Here is a 21,842-nt window from a genome sequence, read left to right as displayed (position 1 = left end):
ATAAAAATCTTGCTTTGTGGTATAATTTTATGTGTACGTACAACTGTTGATAGGGAGCAATCTCAGCAAAATAAAAATCTTGCTCTATGTGTACGCAAGAGTTTTGGTCATATATATATATCACCAATATAAAATAACTCTACATGTGTATTTTTGATATATTATTATATATATATATAAGCTTACGAATGCCTTAAAAATTGGAAAGAAGTATTTAACACGCAATTTTATAACATTTTGTAACACTTTCACTTAACTAGACAATACACATTGCAGACAGCAGAATTTATACCACTATGTAAATGGAAGTAATAATTAATAATTGTAATTCTCATGATTCATATTATTCAAAAAAATATTTATTGTATTCGAATAATAAATATAATTGAAGGAGTAGTGTAGAGTAACAAAATGCACGAATAATTTTAATTTTATGACCATATTTTTTTACATATTATATGCACCGAAATTAAAATACATAGATCAATGTCTTAATGTTTTGCATAACAGAGTTTTTTTCATACACATTTTTTATATTGTTAGGAATAAAATATAATGCTTCTATATATAGGTGCATGTTATGAAGTTAATTTCACTGTAAATTCAAAAAAAACTGTAAATTAAAAAAAAAAAATTTATTTTTGACATAAATGTCGGATTTTTCTTAAGTTTTCAATGGCGCCCCTGGCAAATTCTTATTTTAAAATATGAGCGGACCTGTATTATTCTAAATTCAGATAGATAGCGACTGTTTTCTTGACTAACTGAATACTGATTTTGACAAACGAGTATTAATTTTGTTTTTAAAGTAATGTTGATTTCATTATATACATACAAGTGACGTTTCATTATTCCCTGCGCCTTCGTGAAGGGTTAATTAACTTTGATGTTGAGTTAATATATAGGTTATTACCACTTGAATGAGCCGTCTGCGATGTGTGCATGTATATATATATTCTTGCTCAACGTAAAATTCTGCGTTAATTTAGATATGCCCGTCCGTCCGTTTAATGGCACGATAACTCAATAGCGAATAAGGCAAATACCACTAAACTTTCATAAGCTGTTTCTTTTGTGCTCTATTGTAATTGGATAAGTTCGGACAACGGGTTTGGGTAGCTGGCATAAAACTTAAAAGTTAGTTTTAAATATTTCAAAAACTAATGAAAGTATAGATATTAAATTTTATGTACGTGCGTTCAATTACATTTTACATATGCTCTAGATAAAATTAAAAAAATTTTAATGGAATAATTGCATCGGTTCGGGTGGTTGCCATACAACTTCAAAAGTTAATTTTGAATATTTGGAAAAATAATACAGTCAGATTCATAAAACTTAGCAGTCGTGTGCCCAATTACAGGTCACATTTATTCCTGAAGTTTTGATGGAATTGTTTGACAGGTTCGAATAGCTGTCATAAAGCTCCAAAAGTTAAGTTTCAATATTTGGAAAAATAATGGAGTCAGATTCATGAAACTTTTCAGTCGCGTGTCTAATTATAGATGAGACATATTCGTGAAGTTTCTATCGAATCGTTTCACAGGCTATTCAACAATGAAAGATGCAGGGTATAGTTTAATCGGTTTATACCCTGCTTGTTTTAAGTGCAATTTGTAGATGACTTGCCAACAGTAAATTGGAGAAAAAAATTGGTTTAACAAATCGAGTGAGCTTTATTTAAAAAAAAATAAACCAAGAAAATAATTTTTTTATATTAAATGTAAAAGTTTATTTTATTTAATTTGTTAAATTGGCAATCGGAACAATTTTACAGTTAAACATAGACTTTGATTTAATACTTAAGAATTATTATTCTTACATTATATTATATATATTTATACTTTTAAAATATTCTTAATCTAATTTGAATTCTTCGTTTTTATATTATTAGGACAAAAAATGAAATTTTTTTGTCTTGTTTTTTTGAAAAAACAAAAATTTAGCAAAATTATATACCTGTTAGCAAAATTAATATTTGCTAACAGGTATTATTAGTAAATAGATATTCTTTTAGTTTTATTATTTTCGTGCTTTTAAACATCAACATGTTTTTGAAGGGGCGACGACTCAACAAAAATAAAATTTTGCACATACGAAAGAATCTAAATATGTGTACGACCGGGCGTTAACAGGGCGCAACATTAACATAATAAAAATCTTGCTTTGTGGTATAATTTTATGTGTACGTACAACTGTTGATAGGGAGCAATCTCAGCAAAATAAAAATCTTGCTCTATGTGTACGCAAGAGTTTTGGTCATATATATATATCACCAATATAAAATAACTCTACATGTGTATTTTTGATATATTATTATATATATATATAAGCTTACGAATGCCTTAAAAATTGGAAAGAAGTATTTAACACGCAATTTTATAACATTTTGTAACACTTTCACTTAACTAGACAATACACATTGCAGACAGCAGAATTTATACCACTATGTAAATGGAAGTAATAATTAATAATTGTAATTCTGCATCGGTTCGGGTGGTTGCCATACAACTTCAAAAGTTAATTTTGAATATTTGGAAAAATAATACAGTCAGATTCATAAAACTTAGCAGTCGTGTGCCCAATTACAGGTCACATTTATTCCTGAAGTTTTGATGGAATTGTTTGACAGGTTCGAATAGCTGTCATAAAGCTCCAAAAGTTAAGTTTCAATATTTGGAAAAATAATGGAGTCAGATTCATGAAACTTTTCAGTCGCGTGTCTAATTATAGATGAGACATATTCGTGAAGTTTCTATCGAATCGTTTCACAGGTTCGAGTAATTGCTATTCAACAATGAAAGATGCAGGGTATAGTTTAATCGGTTTATACCCTGCTTGTTTTAAGTGCAATTTGTAGATGACTTGCCAACAGTAAATTGGAGAAAAAAATTGGTTTAAAAAATCGAGTGAGCTTTATTTAAAAAAAAATAAACCAAGAAAATAATTTTTTTATATTAAATGTAAAAGTTTTTTTATCAGATTTTACGCTAGTTTTTTGAAATCAATATGGTAATATTGCATAGTAACCAGGACAGTAATTAAGGCATAACAAAATGACTGCGGACCTATATTATTTGATTGAAGTCGAGTACTAAACGATTCGATTTAGAATAAGTGTTAGGAATAGCGACTTCAGTTCGCACAATCGTTTATTACCGAAAATACATGCTTGGAAAATATTAAATGCTCGTTAGGAAAGCTGCTCATTGGCAAACTTTCACGAAAAAAATTCATTTTCGATCGTTTTTTTGTGTGGGGTATTAGTTATGGCTTTAAAGAAGGATTTTTTTTAACTATTTTCTTTAAGTGACTTGACATGATAGATTTGTAAAGAACCGCCCATAAGAGGTGCTGCACGAATAAACTCAGTCGGCTATTCTAGAGTTTTCTATCAGAAGATTATATCTATATTTTCACTATTTCGAGTAAAATATGATTGAAATTTTGTTTTTGGGGTCACCCTTATTGTGGATATCACTTGTAGGATTCTACGAATTTCAAACTAAATTACACACGTAGACTTCTAATTAATTATAAATCTTACTCGTAGAGATTATGAATCTGCAATACCAAAAATATTTTTCGGAGTGTCGAAATCGATATTTTGTTTTAGCTGTCAAGTGTCAATATTTAAATTCTTAACACTAGAAATTTAAAAAAAATAATGGACATTTTAAAAAACAATAGACAATCAAAAACAAAGTTTAATTAAAATGACTTCGTTTTCCTTCAAGAGAATTTTGATGCAATATAAACAAAATAAATTCTACTAAATACTCACATTTTCTTCTTTTACATAAAAGAATTTAACAAATAAACACAAATTTAAAAAAATTAACCGACCACTCTTTAATACGGGTTTTCTACGTTTGAAAATTCCATTCCAATTTGGGAACTTTTGACATTTATTTTCATTACGAGTGTGTTTTGCAATTACTCTATTACGAATTTCGGAATAAAATTCTATTACTACGGAATTAACAACATGAAATTCGTAACTTTTCCAAATTTCAGTGCGATTTACAATAAGGGTAGTTTTTTTTGTCGTCTTATTTTTGGTGTTAATAAAATAAATTTCATTAACACTTTTAAAACATTACCTACTTACAATTTAGTGAAGATGATTTAAAAAGTTAAAATTTAATATTATATGTCATTAAAATTTTATCATGTTTTTCTGTATCAAATAAGAAATACTCTTTTTCCAATTGCAATTAAACCGTCTTATTTTGTACAAACTAAATCATAATTAATTTACTTTATTCTGCAATGTGAGTTTTATAATTTATAGTTAATTCTTTAAGAAACCACATAAAACTGCTATTGCATTTTAATTGTAAAAGTTACGGTCAGAAAGTATACATTCTGATGTAGCTGCTGCACTATGCGATAAAGAAGATTCACCATGAAAATGGACAAATTTTAAAAAACATGTACAGCCAATGCATTTTCTACAACACCTAACTTACACCAATATGTTTCTAGTATGGTCTTGTCTAAAAGTTCTAGATTCGAACACGAGAAAACTAATTTAATACAATATCTACCTTACTTTCTCCTAAAAAATTTGAAATCTGTTTAATAAAGCCAACAAATAACATTTTTTTTGAAGATAAAGCAATTTCGCGGTTTAATATTAGCAGCACTTCGACAGTTTTGCAATATTTATTTAGTTCTTGAGAAAGAAATGTATCTACATATATTTCAGCAAAGTTTTAAAATGTAGCCAATTGCAGGATTTTAGCATATTTGAGTATCTTTGTGTCCACGCAAAATTTAAAGCAAACAAGTATCCAAATGGATACAATTGCATCTAAGTGGGAACGGAGCGCTGGTAAATATAATTTTTTCCATCAGACATCCATACGTATTTTTATATGCCGCTTTACAAAAAATATGTAACATGTCAATTCAAGTGAAATTAATTGTTCTATAACTACACTTGACCGTTTCTATTTCTTCGGAATTGCATCTACGACGCATCAGACTTTTTATCATCTTCTGAAATATCAACAAAAACATTTGACTATGTGTTATGTCCAGAACTTATTTGATGTTGTTAACACAGAAATATTTGTCAAATTGTGTATCCAAAATTTTTTCGATGCTTATATGTTTTTTATATGTTTTTTAATTAAAATAAATTGAAACAAAAAATTTCTTTTTAAAGTAAGCAATGGAATGAAATAATACAAAGCATCACGATTTTTAAGTTTTCAAATGTAAAATAATACAATGTGCTTAAAAAATGATAAATTGTATTAAAATTTAAGTTAAAATTTTATTTTTTTCGCTTTTGGCAAAATCGTACAACTTTCGTAAATTTTATTTTTACCGACCGAATTGTACACAATGAGGTAAGTCATGTGATGACACCAAATTTTGGATGCTGACTTTTCGGTCGTAACGCACTTCTCCACATCAGCGAAGCGTAAATAAACTACTTTTTAGCACTTTTCCAAAAAATTTTTGAAAAAAAGGGCCTATTAGTTTCACTCTGTCCGTCCGTCTGTCTGTCCGTGTGTCTGTTTATAAAACTTCTACACCCATGATAATTCTGTCTGGTGATTGAGTAGTTGAACTTGACATTGAACAACTTCGGATCTTTCGTTGTATATAGGAGGCAACTTCTAGTAAAAAAATTTGTTTTCAATAGCTCCCGCGTGGTATGACTACTTAATTTTACATCATCAATTTTATTTTCTAATTCTTTAGCTGTATCTTGGCCTAAAATGCCAGAAAGAATATTTGAAATCGAATCGAATTAACAAAATTGAAAAGTGATCGACGTAATCGTTTATATTGAAAAAGTTCGTTATTTTGCTCTAACGATGAGACCCACTTATAATAAGTTGCTTTAGCACCTGGCATTGACTAGGTTTAAACAAAGATGAACATTTCTTTAAAAGAATATCATAAATTCTCTGTAGATCTCTTAAATTTTGATAATAAGAGATCAAGTATTAACAGACGACGAAGTGCCACTCTGCGTCAATGAAATGTACTTCTCCTATGCCTTAAAAAAAAACCTCTCTTGGTTTATTTTTAAACGGAGCAACAGAGTATAGGGATAAAACGTTAGGTAGGACTATCGATGTCAACAAAATTCTATTTTCAGCTATTTCAGAGTAAGGCTGGGTTCGGTCAACATCCTTGGATTGACTTCAGCTGTATCATGATTTGATACTACTCCAGGTAGTTCATAATTTGGAGTTTTCACCGGTAAAAGTATAAGCGACGTAATTATGCGTTTAATTTCTCTGTTTTTTGTCTTAAGTGTGAATACTCTTGTAAGATGATTTTGATTTTTAATCTCTTCCGAAATTCTCCCTAAAGTCCACCTTGAAGGAAGTAGATTAGGTTTGCGAATTAGAACTAATTAATCCCATGTTAAATTATATTTTGGTTGTTGTCATTTCTTACGTGCTTGGAGTCTAAGTAGGTATTCATTTGACTATTTTTTCCATAATTGTTGATTCATTTGTTCTACAAGTTCAAGTAGGTACATGAATACTTTTGAGCCTACCGAAAAGTGCCATGATGTTAACGCTTCTATATCATTTATGTTTCCTGTAAATGTTGCAAGTGGACGGGAATTAAAATTAATTTTGACTTTTGTTAGAAGCATTCCTAATTCTTCAAATGTGAGTTTAGTGTCGCCAATAATTTTTGAGTGATGACGTTTTGCCGATTTTACAGCTTCACATATAGTGGACCAAAATGGGGAGTGCCTGGAAAAATAAAATGCCATTGAATTGAATATTCTGATATAAAATGGTCCAATTTCTCTCTGAAGTGACAATAAAGGCGTCGCTGGATAGGGCTGATGCGGCTTCAAGATGAAACGCTTTAATTACGAAACAACCAAAAACACAAATGTTATGCTGGTGTAACGCAACGTGCGCAATTCAAGTTGTATTCAACCAGCAAAGTCAACATCCGTGTGACTAAACGGTGGTGAAATGGTTACTCCGGCTGCTGGTAAATCACCCATAAGTTAGGTGTTTGGGCGTGTGTTATATCTGCAAAAAACCACACGCTCCGCTATTCGCTTTTTAACTTTGTGGAGATTACCGTTAGTAATCCAAAATTTTCCCAGGATCCATGAGATGGTAAAATCCCTGCCCCGTGATCTATTATTAAAAAGGCCAAATGACTGGAATCTGGTATTATAATACTTAGGATGTTTGGAATTATTGTCGATATTTTCTCTTCGTAGTCTACCTCCCACTATTAATATATCATCTTTCAAAAATTGGCGAAGCTCTAGTATCTTGCTGTTAACAGGCAGTAACTTGTTTTTTATTAGGCAGCTAATTACTGTGTTAGCAGCTAGACCAGCCATGTCCAACGTGCGGCCCTTGGGCCGCATGCGGCCCAATTGAAGATTTTTTGCGGCCCTCTGGAACAAAATATTTTTACCTTCATAAAGTTTCAACTTAGAATAAAAACAGCAAAAAACACACATTAAAATCATAGGCCAAATTAGAATAAAAAGGAAATAAGAAAATAATAGTTTTTATTTTTTAAAAATAATGAAAAAAAAAACAACTGCGTTGTGCGTCAACAAAATTGCCAGTTGATATTCAAAAATTAGCAGATAATTTAAAAAAACAAGCTTCACATTAAACTTTAATATGATTTCGATTTTATGAATAAAATTAAATAAAGTTACTGAATTAAATACTTTTGTTTTTTTTTAAATGTGCCCACATGAACCAGTAAAAAAAAAATTTCTGCCCAAGAAACCATTCCTGTTGGACATCACTGAGCTAGACAGTGTGCTCTAGTTTGATAACATAATACAGTGCAATTTCCAATTCAGTTGAATTGAAGAAGGCGATGGTTCTTTGTAGCCTTGGTGGTGATGAAAATCTTTCAATGGAAAGGGTTTTGATTGGTGTTCTTGTTGACGTAAGGGAACTAATTTTTAACTCCAACTGTATTGGTTGAAGCACCTTGCCTGTCACATTTATTGTACCATTATGTAGCTATTCTGGTCCTGACCACCGCAATTTGTTTTCAATCATTTGTTTCGGTCAGAATTATCTTGACGCCAACTCAGCGGGATTTTTAGTGGTATTAATACACATAATTTCAAGCAATCTTCCTTGGTGATTGTTAAATGATTTTAACGTGGTTGGCAACGAAGGTTTTTCGCTTGCTTGGGTTGTCCTGGAGCCAGGAAAGTACTATTTGGGTCAATGCATGCAGTACTTTATTTGATATTTCTAAATCATCTGGCCTTATTAAGTAGTTTCATTTATATCATCAGATCTTATTAAGTAATTTCATCTGTAGTTCTGCTCTTTTAGTTCTAGTCGCGGAATTGAAAGTTTTTGTGAAGACGATGCTAACTGGGTTTTGGCGTTGATTAATATTGATTTACAACCGTCTTGGCGCAGTCGTGAATTTACAGCATTTGCTCTTCCTGAAGCGTCACAGAACCCATGAAGTTCAAGTGGCTTGGTTAAAGTGTAGAAAAGCCACCTTTGAACTTTTACATGATCTATAAATTGCAATTGGTTTTGAAAATTGATATATTCATAATGTACGCGTGACGGTAATAGCTCATTCAATCAACATTTTTGTTCCATATTTCTTGTAGAATCATGTTTTGCGATTAATACAACTGGTGCACCAACTGGACCCACCCAAGTGGGTCGAAAATTCTGGAAATTTCGGACAATACAACCCTTTGCATGATATATTTTGGTTTGTTCGGAAGTTTATTATTATTATAAATTCGTCTTCTTTTAGGTACTATTCATTCCTAATATTTTACATGTCTCAGTTTGTTTATTTTCATTTCGACGCACTTTGTCGGCATTGTGTTGTCTACGAGCTGTTGGTTGTTATCTGCCCATTTGCGAAATCTAAAGCCAGCGCTTTTTAGGATATTTACAAGTTGTAATTTGCCTTGTACGGCTTTTTCAACTAAATCGCTACCTGATTTTACATCATCTACATACATATTCATTTGTAAGATTTTTGCTCACACTGAAAAAGTATTTTGTTCTTAGTTTTAGTAGAGTTTTTATTGCTAAATATGGAGCTGCAGCTGTTCCGTAGGTGACTGTGTTTAACGTGTGCTCTTGAGTTGGATCATTTGGTAAATATCTCCAGACAATTTTTTGCATATTCCTGTCTTCGCTATTAATTAATATCTGACGGTACATTTTTTAATGTCTGCTGTATAAACATATTTGTTTTCTCCATCGTGTTATAAGAAGTTAAATCTTATTGAAGTTTAGGCCCTGTCATCACTGATAGTTATGTTGTTTTGCGATTTACGGGATCCATGAGATATAACACGAAGTTCCGTGCCAATGCTTTCTTTTTTTATAACTGCATGATGCGGAATCATACTCATCTTAATTGCCCATTTCATATCTTTTCATATGGTTTAGGTTCTCATATTCTCGCATAAATTCTTTGTAGCTTTCGGCGAGTTTGTGACTTTTTGCGAACTATTTTTCCATATTACTTTACTTTGTTTTTACTGTCGTTATTCAGTTTTCGTCTTCAAAGACTGTTTCTTCAAATTCAAAGACTGTTTACTGAGCTATTGGATGGTATGATCGTCCTTTTATTATTCCACTAAGCAATATTTGTAGTGCTTTTATAGACTCATTAGATTCAATTTGCTTCTGCGTATGCTCCCTCCCTTCTGTGTATTCTTGTGAGGATATCCGTTTCTCTTCCACTTTTTCGAAATGCTCATGTCTGATATTCTGATTCTTGTTCATTTTCGGCATGGAAAATTTTGTCATCATTTGTTTTAATGATATCTTTCTAATATGTGTATATGTAATAGAGTCTTTTTGTTGCATGCATTCGTCTACTTTATTGACTACACCGTAAAACATTTTTATTTTGTTATGCTGCTTTTTGTAACGCTGCTGTTGCTCTAGGTTCATTAAATCATGAGCGTTTAACTCAGCTTTGTCATTATTGTTCTCTTCTAAATCGCCGTCTGTTTCAGGTTGGCTTGCGCTTTCAGCTGGTACCATACTTGTGAGTCGGTCTTGTAGGTTCTCCTTGAGTTGCTTCACCTTGTTGTAGTATTCAGTTTTGAAATATGCGTGATCAGTGTTTGCACTCCAAAATTCTTTAATTATTAAGTTGTTCATGTTAAATTGTTTCCATAGTTTGTTGAGTTTATCTAGCCTAGCAGCTAGATATGCTGATGTCTTTCTTGAAGCTGAATCTTTCTTAAAGTTAATCAGTAACTTCTTTATATCTTCTCCTAACTCCTTCTGTTTTGTATTTTTTAGTTATCCCCGAATAGATAGTTGCAATATGTAGATAGATAGTTTAATTGAGAAAACTTTTTGTTGCTTAGTTTGAAGTTAATTAATTTATTTATTAAAAATCTGACTTATAATATACAAAAATTATACTACTTAAAATTAATTATTTCCCACAGAAATAGACTAGTAAGCAATTTTATGTATTTATAAAATTCATAATTTTCCTTTGTTAACTAACGTATCATATTGGTTTCAAATTTATTTAAACTAGAATTAATAAACAAATTAATTTGACTCCTACTAAAATTAACTATGTTAACTATAACGTTTGCAAATACATTTGCGTTAATATTAAGTTTTGACAAATTAGAATTTTAGCATTTTTGGTAATTCAAATAAATGGGAAAATAATAATAACAAATATAGAATTAAGAATAATTGTTGTTACTCAACAATAATTATTAACATTTTTCTATATCATCCAAATAAATAGATGAAATTTTTTAGACTTTTATTCTCGAGAATTTTTCGTGTCGCCTATCCGCTCCTAGCTACAGCTCCTCAAAATCATAAAAGTGCGAGTTTTCAAGCAACTACTTTGCTAAGCAATTTCTCCCCTCCTCTGTTCAATTTAACTCGAACTAATTTTTCTTTTGATGGTTCATACAATTTTTTGTAAACGTATGCGGCACATTCTATTGAAGTATGTTCTGAAAAAATTTGAGATTAACTGAAACATTTTAACAAATTAGAACAAACGAATTTGTGGTAAGCCTTTTCGAAGCTTAAAACTTTGTAAAAATATGTTAATTTCAATATAAACCAAATATTATCATTGCAACCAATAATTACATTATTCAGATTTTAATGGAAAATTTAAAAATATTTATTTTTTTCAGTTAAAAGAATACGAGGGGAAAGAAACTGCTCAATTGGTAGACCGCTATAAGTTTTTGGATCTCTATCCATGTACTACAATGGAACTAAAATCAATTGGCTACAGTGATGTAATTTAGAATTTTATTAAAAAAATTTTTTGAATTAATTTGATATTCATTTTATAGAATATTGTTTTCACAACAGCAAATAAAAACAACGTCACATTTGAAGCTATCAATGAAAATGTAGTATGCTTAGTTAGACCAGACTTTTCGCAAATGATTCCATTCAAACCAAAATCAAATGCTTATCCAAATGAACATCCACTGGAAGGGGGTACTTTTCCTCAGCCACCAGCTCTTGCAGCTTTATGTGCCCGTCTACCTCCGCCTGTGTGTTTTAGAGGACCTTTTGTTGCGGTTGATATGTTAACAGATATATTTACACGAATTCAATTGCCTGATGGTAATATTGCAAATAATTTTAATTTGATTTTTCTTTTATACTTCTAATCATTTTTAGAATTAAGTTAGTATAGTTTACTTTCTCACATAAAAACTTGTTTCACGTTTTACTTATTTCCCCTTTGGCTTCTTTTAAATAGTTGTAGAAACTATAATAGTACCGTTAGAGTTTCTATTTTGGGTTCAAACATTAGAATTTTTTCTGATAGATTCACCAAATGAGACATTTTTAAATATATAATTTTTAAAAAACATAATTATTTAAAATATGTAAAATCTAGTTTTTCAGAAAATTTGTTTTAAATGAGAAAAATGCACCTTAGTATTTTTTGCAAAATTTTAATTGTAGAACGTTGAATTGAAATGAAAATTAAAGGTTTGAAATATTTCACATTATTTAATTCAAATTTTTGGGGTATCTACTTTATTGTTATTATTATTGTAATGATTATTGTTATTACTATTATTATTATTAATAGTATTATAACAATATTGTTATTATTATTGTTATTATTGTTATTATTATTGCTATTACTATTCTTATTATTCTTATTATTATTGTTATTATTAATGTTGTTATTATTGTTATTATTATTATTATTATTATTATTATTATTACTATTATTGTTATTGTTATTATTATTGCTGTTATTATTGTTATTATTATTGTTATTATTATTCTTATTATTTTTCTTATTGTTATTATTATTGTTATAATTATTGTTGTTATCATTGTTACTGTAATCGTTCTTATTATTGTTATTATTATTATTATTCTTATTCTTATTCTTATTCTTATTCTTATTCTTATTCTTATTCTTATTCTTATTCTTATTCTTATTCTTATTCTTATTCTTATTCTTATTCTTATTCTTATTCTTATTCTTATTCTTATTCTTATTCTTATTCTTATTCTTATTCTTATTCTTATTCTTATTCTTATTCTTATTCTTATTCTTATTCTTATTCTTATTCTTATTCTTATTCTTATTCTTATTCTTATTCTTATTCTTATTCTTATTCTTATTCTTATTCTTATTCTTATTCTTATTCTTATTCTTATTATTATTATTATTACTATTCTTATTGCTATTCTTATTGTTATAATTATTATTATGCTACTATTGTTATTGTTATTCTTATTATTTTTCTTATTGTTATTATTATTGTTATAATTATTGTTGTTATCATTGTTACTGTAATCGTTCTTATTATTGTTATTATTATTATTATTATTCTTATTCTTATTCTTATTCTTATTCTTATTCTTATTCTTATTCTTATTCTTATTCTTATTCTTATTCTTATTCTTATTCTTATTCTTATTCTTATTCTTATTCTTATTCTTATTCTTATTCTTATTCTTATTCTTATTCTTATTCTTATTCTTATTCTTATTCTTATTCTTATTCTTATTCTTATTCTTATTCTTATTCTTATTCTTATTCTTATTCTTATTCTTATTCTTATTCTTATTCTTATTCTTATTCTTATTCTTATTCTTATTCTTATTCTTATTCTTATTCTTATTCTTATTCTTATTATTATTATTACTATTCTTATTGCTATTCTTATTGTTATAATTATTATTATGCTACTATTGTTATTGTTATTATTTTTATTATTATAGTTATTATTTTTGATATTATTTATTCTTATGGTTACCATTATTGTTATATTTGTTATTATTATTATTATTATTATTATTATTATTATTATTATTATTATTATTATTATTATTATTATTATTGTTATCATTATTGGAAGGGTATACTAAATTTGCCTTACCGTTTGTAACACTAAGAAATAACGGTCTTAGATATAGACTCAAGTGTATGTTTTTGATCAGCGTCAAGTTCTGAGTGGATTTAGCTTTGTCTGTCCGTCCGTCCGTCCGCCCCAACGATAACTTAAAAACTAATTGAGCTAAGTTCACTAAATTTTCACAAATGATTTATTGAAGAAAGTCAGAACCCTATTTAAATTGGACATGATCGGGGCACTACCGGTTCGGGTAGCTGCCATACAACTTCAAAATTTATTTGGCTATAAAAGCTGGCTATAAATATACAATTTTCAGAAACTATAAAAGCTGTATGTCCAATGTGTCTCATAAAAGTCGTTGAAATTGCTTGGCTGTTTCTGGTAGCTACCATATAACTTCAATAGTAGTTTGACACACACAGTATTTTATAGTACTTAAATTTTGCATAAATTAATATGGTAATACCGCAACTTAAAATCATAGCCCATATTCAGTTATGGCATATTTATTCGCACATAGGATAACAAATTCGTACGGGTATCACAGAATTGACAAGGTCAACTCTATTTTTTCTCCTTATTATTATTATTGTTATTACTAATGCTATAATCATTGTTATTATTATTGTTATTATTATTACCGACCGTATTGTGTATACAATAGGTAGGTTATGTGATGGCAACTAATTTTGAATATCGAATTTTCGGTGGGAACGCACTTCTCCATAGTAGGGAAGTGTAAATAAACTATTTTTAGCAACCTGTCGGTCTGTCAGTCTGTGTGTACAAACCTGTATCTCAAGTTCGGCTGAACTGATTTTGATGAAATTTTATATGTAAGTTTATTTCGACTATGGCACGGATTGATCAACTTTTGGGATATATCAGGCCTCGGGAACGGGATCTTTTAACGGGCCTGTTTTACATTTTTGATCATTTTGAAGAAAATATCCAACAGATTTACTTGAAATTTTATATATAAGCTTCATTCTACCGTATGCGAAATCTAACTTTTGGAAAAAATCCGGTGTAAGCAACTGGACGGCCGAATATACATTTTTTCGTATATAAAAAGAAATAATTAACCGATTTCATTGAAATTTAATATTCAAATTCGAGGTGTTAAAACAATGAATCTATAAATTTTTTGGAAAGATAGGGCTCGGAAACTGATCTGGGGGCCGATTTTACATTTTTATCATATCTACGGAACGAGTTGATGGAGTTTCTTGAAATTTCATATTTGAGTTCTGGTTGTTACTAGAAGTTACTAAAGAACTTTTCGTGAATTCGGACGGCATAAAATGAAATTACTAAGGGCCAAATTCACATTTTTCTAGGAAAGTTAACTAAAATCCTATTGGTGTCCTCAAAATTGTAAAGAAGTGTTTAAAACGCATTTTTATAATTTTCTGGAATACTTTTACTAATCTAGACAATATGCATTTTTACAGATTTTATAATTTATAATATTTTTGCAATAGTTATTAAAAAAGTTAAAAATTCATTTAGAACCTTAAACACAATTGTCGTTTTCAGTTTGGGTTTATCGAACGTGCTTTATGTTAAGAGCCAACTGATTTATTGAAAATCCCGTTTTTCACTTTCAGTTTTTAATATCACAACCAAAGCTCGCTTTATGAGTATGTTAGTAATTTTTTATTAATGCATATTTCTATAACTTTTCTAATAAATTATAGTATTAATTAAAAACAAGAAAAAAATACATATTTTTTATAGAAAAGACCAAAATTAGAAAAAAACCATTTTTATTATTTTCGAATTCAGCAGGTAATTTCGTAAGTTAAGACAATTACTTATTTCGATAGCAGGACATTTTTAAACCTTTTACCTTTTGCTTTTATACAAATTTGTGAAAGCTTGTAGTTTCGTATATAAATAAGTGGAACACTGAAAGGCAGTTTGATCGAAAAAATAATTCTAGCTAAAAAAATTATTTAACCTTGTCTAGCAGCTACTATAATTTTGCCCTGCTACTAGGTATCTATTACTCATTTTGCTATTGTAGTATTTGAATAATCTACTGCGAGAGTAAAGGATAGATTTCAATGCAATACATATTGAAAAATTGTATTTTTGAGACTTTGAGGGGCTTTAACTTCTAAAGAGGGTGAGAACTAGGTTTCTCAAGTCAAATTTTAAAACTATTTTTAGAAATTTAAAAATATTTACGTTTTAATTGAATATTTAAAATTAAAACACTGTCGTGGCTACCGTGCAGAGAGAGAAACTCTTATTTTCCTTTTATGGTTTTTAAAAAAGTGTAGAGTTTTTATGAAAAAAAAATTACCACTGTCCCTTTATGTCATTTACATCTAAAAATACCCAAAAATATTTTTATATAAATAAATTTTGGAGTTTCTAAAAAAAAATGGCCAAAAGAAGGAAGTTTGCATTCAAAATAAATTTTATTAAAAATATATTTCCTAAAATTTATAGAAAATCTATCAATATAGGCCTTCCTCATTCCCATTTAAAAGGGTACTGAGTAAAATTATGAAAAAGATCAAAATAAATTATAAATTCAAAAATTTACATATAAATTATTATTTTAAATTTACACATAAATTCACCAAACTCTAAGCATATTTTCCTTTTATTACAAAACTTGTTTACATTACTGAAAACATGTTTATATCCAAATATTGATTATTCGAATTTAAACAATCAGTGCTAACTAATATTTAATACAAAATATCTTCGAAAAGTCAAAACCTTGAAATCTGCCAAAATAGGATGTTCTTCAAGGATTTTTAGATCTACTGAAACAATTGAATTTTTTTCTTGCATTAGAAAGTGCTTAAAATTTTAAGTAATACTGCAATCACAACTTTTTTTGTCAAAAATGTAGATATCATGTTCTGACATTATTAAAGATCAAGTATAATTGTGCGAAAAATAATTTTTAAGATTTTGGTTAGAAGAGCCTAAAAAGGAGCAATTAAATGCCTTCAATTGATAATTTCTTTAATAATATACGAAATAAAAATCTTATTAATATTAGCCAAGTAAGATCTCCAACGCTTGCAGATAAAATAACGCACAAAAAAAAAAAGAAAAAAACAACATGCAGAAAAAAGAAAACAAAAACACGAAATAGTTTTGTTACTTTTTTTTATTGTTGCTTTTATTTATGAACTTTAATAGTCGATATGATTCTGCGCTAATTGGAATAGAAAAAAAAATTTTATGTGATGTTCATGCTTTCATGTGTACAGTAAATAGCATTCGATTCGTTTGCAGAATAGGTCAGCATAAAATTTTTAAACCTTCTTATTGTGCAAATAAGAAGGTAAAAAGCAAATAAAGTAAATAAAACAAAGCGGTAGATAATATTCAGTACCATATTAACATTCCTTTTCTCTACAACTTAATAATTTTTACATCAACGGAACACCTTCCTACATACCGTTGAATGTGCGTTGTAAGTACATATTAAGCAATAACTTTTAAGCAATATTCATTTATAATAAAAGGCATACGTTAATGTATAATTGGGACTGTCTCCAATGAACCGAAATTACCGACGCGGAGTTTTCCGTTGGCGTTGAAATAGTATAAAATTTCGTTTTACCGTTGCCCGTTTTTTTTTTGACATCATCTGCTTCTATGAGTGCTCGGTTTTATATGCAAAATATTGATACTTGATTTTAGCCGGTTCGTTATAGTTATGGGCTAATAACGGGAATCGTCCCTCGCTGTTGTTCACCGCTTTGGTTTTGTTTTTCACTTATACAGAAAATAACGTACATTTGACGAGTATTTTACTTCAACAAGAACGTACTTTTGCAAAGCGTTAATATATTCATACTAAATATATTATACAGTTGTTAGAGTAAAACGATATAACAAACAAAACTGAAAGCACTTTGTAAAATTTACGTTCATGTTCATATCAAATTATTTCTCATTTTATTGATTACTGTTAGTATATGGATCAATTTTTTATATTTTGCAACTCAATGGCTTATTACCTAATCTAATTCATAATTTTCTTCTCTTCATTAAATTTTATATTATATAATTGTGCAGATAATTTCAACACGGTAATCCCAATGAATCAGCTCCTCAATGATGAGCACAAAAATAACTTTATTCCAGTGTTGAAGAACTATCGATATATTGAACCATCGATATTTTCGATGTATCGTCGCAAAACTATCGCGATATATCGATATTTTCGTAACGCAACTTGCTGCTGTGCCTCGATTTAAGTTGTATAGAAACATACAATAATGGTATGTACATGATAATTTGATTATAACCAAACATGGAATGAATAAAACAAGTATATAAATAGGTAATATTATTTGAAAAATATCAACTGTAATTAGATTTATCAACAGTTAACACAGGCATTGTAATGTACATAATATTAACTTTAAATATTTTATTATTTAATACAAAATTTTCTTTGTTAGTTTTTAATTCTTCATTTTGTCGATAAAAATCGTTCGTTGTTTTGAATTTGCCATATGTTTAACCAAAAAATTTCTTTGTCGGTTGCCAATAAACTAGCAACTTTAGATATTTTGGAATATTGGTAAAATTATTTTATACATTGATACATTTACGTTATGCCTATTGGCATGCATACTCGCTTATGCAAACGCCCAGTTAAGTTCGTTATTTAAATGACATGCTGTGCATTAAACTTCAACTTTGACAAAGCTAGTAGCACGTTTTTGCTCTTGTTTATTCTAAGCAAGAAAATTATAAATATAATGAAAATCAATGCTAGCTTCACTTCACTTCACATTTTCAAGAAATATTTGGAATGAAATAAAAGAACATAGATATAAAATGAAAAAATTTTCAATTTTCACTGCTGTAATAAATTAATGTGTATACGTATGAAAATAATGTTATGGAATTCATAAAATTTAAAACGACATTCCGTTCTTGCCCATTTTTGAAAATTATCAATTGCCAAGAATTGATATTTATATGACGATAGTATTATATCGGCTTTCAAATCATCGATAGTTTCGATAGTTGAAAACTATCGATAATGTCATCGATAGTTCTCCACCTCTACTTTATTCTAATGTGAACGTTTTTAAAACATCAATTTTTTTAATAAGGAAGAAAATACCTAATATTTCAAAGGTTTTTTTGTTATTGAGTTTCTTTACATTTAGGTATTTTACGAGGGATAAAGAGTCTTGTAGTAAGTTTTTTTATTTGCTAACTTTTTAAGATCCTGCAACATACAATGTATTGCTGTTCTAAATTATGTAATTTTTTAGAGTATGGGTTTCTTCGGAATCATCAAATAAAAGTCGTACGGTTTTGTCAAAGTCGAAAAAAAAATAAAATTTCAATTTAACTTAATGGAAATTTCTTCATGCAACTGCAGAACAGATGGATGACGTGATCAAAGGAACGAGTTAAAGGCAGAAAAATTCATTAAAAAATTTTTCTCCTTGAACTGGACTCGAACCAGTGCCCTACCGCTTTCTAGGCGGACACTCTACCAACTGAGTTACAGAGGCATGAAGAAATTGCCGACCAAATGTTCTCTACATTGCTTTTTACTGTAATTCACATGATTACTAAGTATTTGTTTTGTTTACATTGATTGCTACATACAATCTACTATTGAAACACACAATAACAAGAACATATATATTTATAGGATTGTGCCTATTCCACTAATTATATTATGAATTTTACTAATACAACATCATAGTTGCGGAATTAATAAGAATGTGCTTATTACACTAATAATTTAATTTAATGGAAATTTCTTCATGCAACTGCATGAAGAAATTTCGAGGAGAAAAATTTTTTTATGAATTTTTCTGCCTTTAACTCGTTCCTTTGATCACGTCATCCATCTGTTCTGCAGTTGCATGAAGTAATTTCCATTAAGTTAAATTATTAGTGTAATAAGCACATTCTTATTAATTCCGCAACTATGATGTTGTATTAGTAAAATTCATAATATAAAATTTCAATTTAAATTTTAATGAAATGTATCCTTTTTTTTCCAAACACATTGTATTTTTTTACACTAAAACTTCAAAATCTTGCTGCTTTGTATTATTTCATTACATTGCTTTCTTTTATAAGAAAATGTTTTGTTTCAATTTATTTTGGGATTGTTAGGAATCATCAAATAAAAGTTGTACGATTTTGTCAAAATCGAAAAAAAAAATAAATTTAAATTTAAATACAATGTGTCCTTTTTCTCAAACACACTTTGTTATTTTACATTTAAAAACTTAAAAGTCTTGAAGCTTTGTACTATTTCATTCCATTGCTTACTTTAATAAGGAAATATTTTTATTTAATTTATTTTAATTTAAAAATTTCTATTTGGAACTGAAAAAATTATATAAAAAAACATAAAGTATATGATAAACTTAGATGCAATTCCGAAGATACCCCATATATGTGTAATAGTAAAGAAAACCGATTAAATAATTAGAAAAAAATTACTTTAAAAAATTTGTCCTTCGATTTACCGAAGACGGATGCCCTCAAACATGCTGGTTAAAAAATATTTAGCAAACGAAAAGGAGCTGTTTCGTTAATAGTTTTTTTTAAACTAAAAAATAATTTCAATCAGAAGTAAATTGAGGAAAAATATACGAATTATATCGATGTTGACCCGATTGCAGTAGTTCGGAAAAAATTTTTAGTGCATTGTTCAAATATGTACAAAAATTTTTTATAATGTTGTCAAAGGAATTAAACTGTTCCTAAGGTTTCTAAATATTTTGCTTGAAACAATGAAAATTACTAGTTTACCTGATATTTGGAAAAATTGTTTAAAGGGCAGTTAAACAATCCTATGCAAATCTCTTACAAAATTTATAAAGACTTTCATAATATTATTCAGAAAATAATACATTGCCGCCTATTACGTACTGATCCCATGAGATTTTTTTATTATTCTTGTTTAAATTTTTAAATATTAAAAAATAAATAAGAATTAATTATAAATTTTAATTTTAAATTTATTTTTTTAGCTCCAGTACCAATTGGCGATCATGGTTTCGATACAAAACTTTTTGATCTTTCTAAGTCGGTTCATTGGATTATAGACGAAAGTCAGTATTCTGGAGACTGTAATTCCATTAAGAGAAGACGTATGCTACCTGGAGGTGATGATAGTGATGAGGAGAATCAAATATCTGCACCACCAATCAATGATATATATCGATTGCGCCAGCAAAAGCGCTTTATTAAATAAAATTGCAAATTTTAAACATTTTCTGTATTGAAACTGATTGAGAAAGTATACTGTTTTTTATTTAGTCATACGGGCCAGCATTAAAAATTCCTTATTTTTCTTTTTGTCTATAATTTATCAGTTTTCGAGCTACTTATAAAAATTAATGCTTATAAATATTATACAAGTAATTTTCATATGTTTATAATATTCGATATTAAAAACAAAGAAAAATGTACAATAAGTATTAATAAATTTAAATATTTAAAATAAAGAAAAAAAATGAAACTAGGGATAATATCAAACATTAGCCCCATGCTTCTCTTAGGAGTGAAGAAAGAAAAAAAAAAACAAATCAAAAAATCCAAATCAAAAGGATTATTAGCATCTCTCAAACAAGTATTCTCTCCAATTGCAAGTTCCTTTTGTCGATTTTTTTCTAAAACAACTACAGCAAAGGAAAACGAGTTCAATTTAATTAAACTATTTTTGATTGTTTATTATTTTTTAAAATTTCTATTATTTTTTGAAATGTCTATTGTTTTTTTAAATATCTACTTGAAATTTGAAAAATTTAAATGATGACACTTGACAGCTGTAATAAAATATCGATTTTGACACTCCGAAAAATAATGATCCCTTTGCAGATTTTTAATCTCTACAATTGAGATTACTCAAACGTCTGAGTGCGTAACTTAGTTTGAAATTCGTGAAATTAAATGTTTCTATTTCTTTTACTTGTATGTGTTCATTTGTATGTGACTGCTACTTGTATGTGAAGCTATAAATACTAGGAAATGCCCTCTGAAAACATCAGCCCAACAAATCCGACTCTCACTTCCCAGAAGGTAGGTAACATAGTTATCTGCCGGGTGTCTCCTGGGAAACTTATTTAGTAAGGCTGACGAGAGTGGCTGAAAGCGAGTACTCGGCGCTTAAGCCGGGTTTCATTGGTTAGGAAGCGCGCGGGGGGTAAATCCAGAAGCGTCTGACCTAGAATAGGCGGCTCCACTGTCTACGTTTGATCCCTTAGGGACGGCAGTTTTTGAAATAGGAGGTATAAAATGCAAACATGAACCATTTCTGCATTGGAGAAAACAAAAGGATCAGTACCCCGGGTGGTAATCTATCTACTTTGGAGAATCCACCCTCTTTGGAGGTCGGCTCTACGGATTCTAGGGAGAGCCATTTATTGCATTTAATCAGTGTTTGAAATTTTTCGTTAAATGAGATCTCATTCATAGTTTTTTAAAACGTCTCATAAAGAGAAATACTTTA

General features: G+C 28.8%; 1 protein-coding gene across 3 annotated transcripts in view; it reads left to right on the top strand.

Moving 5' to 3' along the window:
* The window catches only part of LOC129616462 (protein suppressor of forked), a 74,276-nt gene extending 53,646 nt beyond the window's left edge, over window positions 1-20,630 (top strand). For 2 of the 3 annotated variants that reach the window (XM_055532101.1, XM_055532099.1), the window contains 3 exons: window positions 11,156-11,263; window positions 11,321-11,600; window positions 20,362-20,630. In XM_055532101.1, coding sequence (XP_055388076.1) covers window positions 11,156-11,263; window positions 11,321-11,600; window positions 20,362-20,585 — 612 coding nt within the window. In that variant the 3' untranslated portion in view covers window positions 20,586-20,630. Of the gene's footprint in view, window positions 1-11,155; window positions 11,264-11,320; window positions 11,601-17,416; window positions 17,716-20,361 lie in introns of those variants that run through there. The other variant, XM_055532100.1, reaches the window with a different exon arrangement.
* The last annotated feature ends 1,212 nt before the right edge of the window (window positions 20,631-21,842 follow it).

This window comes from Condylostylus longicornis, unplaced genomic scaffold (genome assembly GCF_029603195.1).
Source record: "Condylostylus longicornis isolate FDR11 unplaced genomic scaffold, ASM2960319v2 ptg000214l, whole genome shotgun sequence".
Lineage (NCBI taxonomy): Eukaryota > Metazoa > Arthropoda > Insecta > Diptera > Dolichopodidae > Condylostylus > Condylostylus longicornis.
This window is presented reverse-complemented; position numbering and strand designations above follow the sequence as displayed.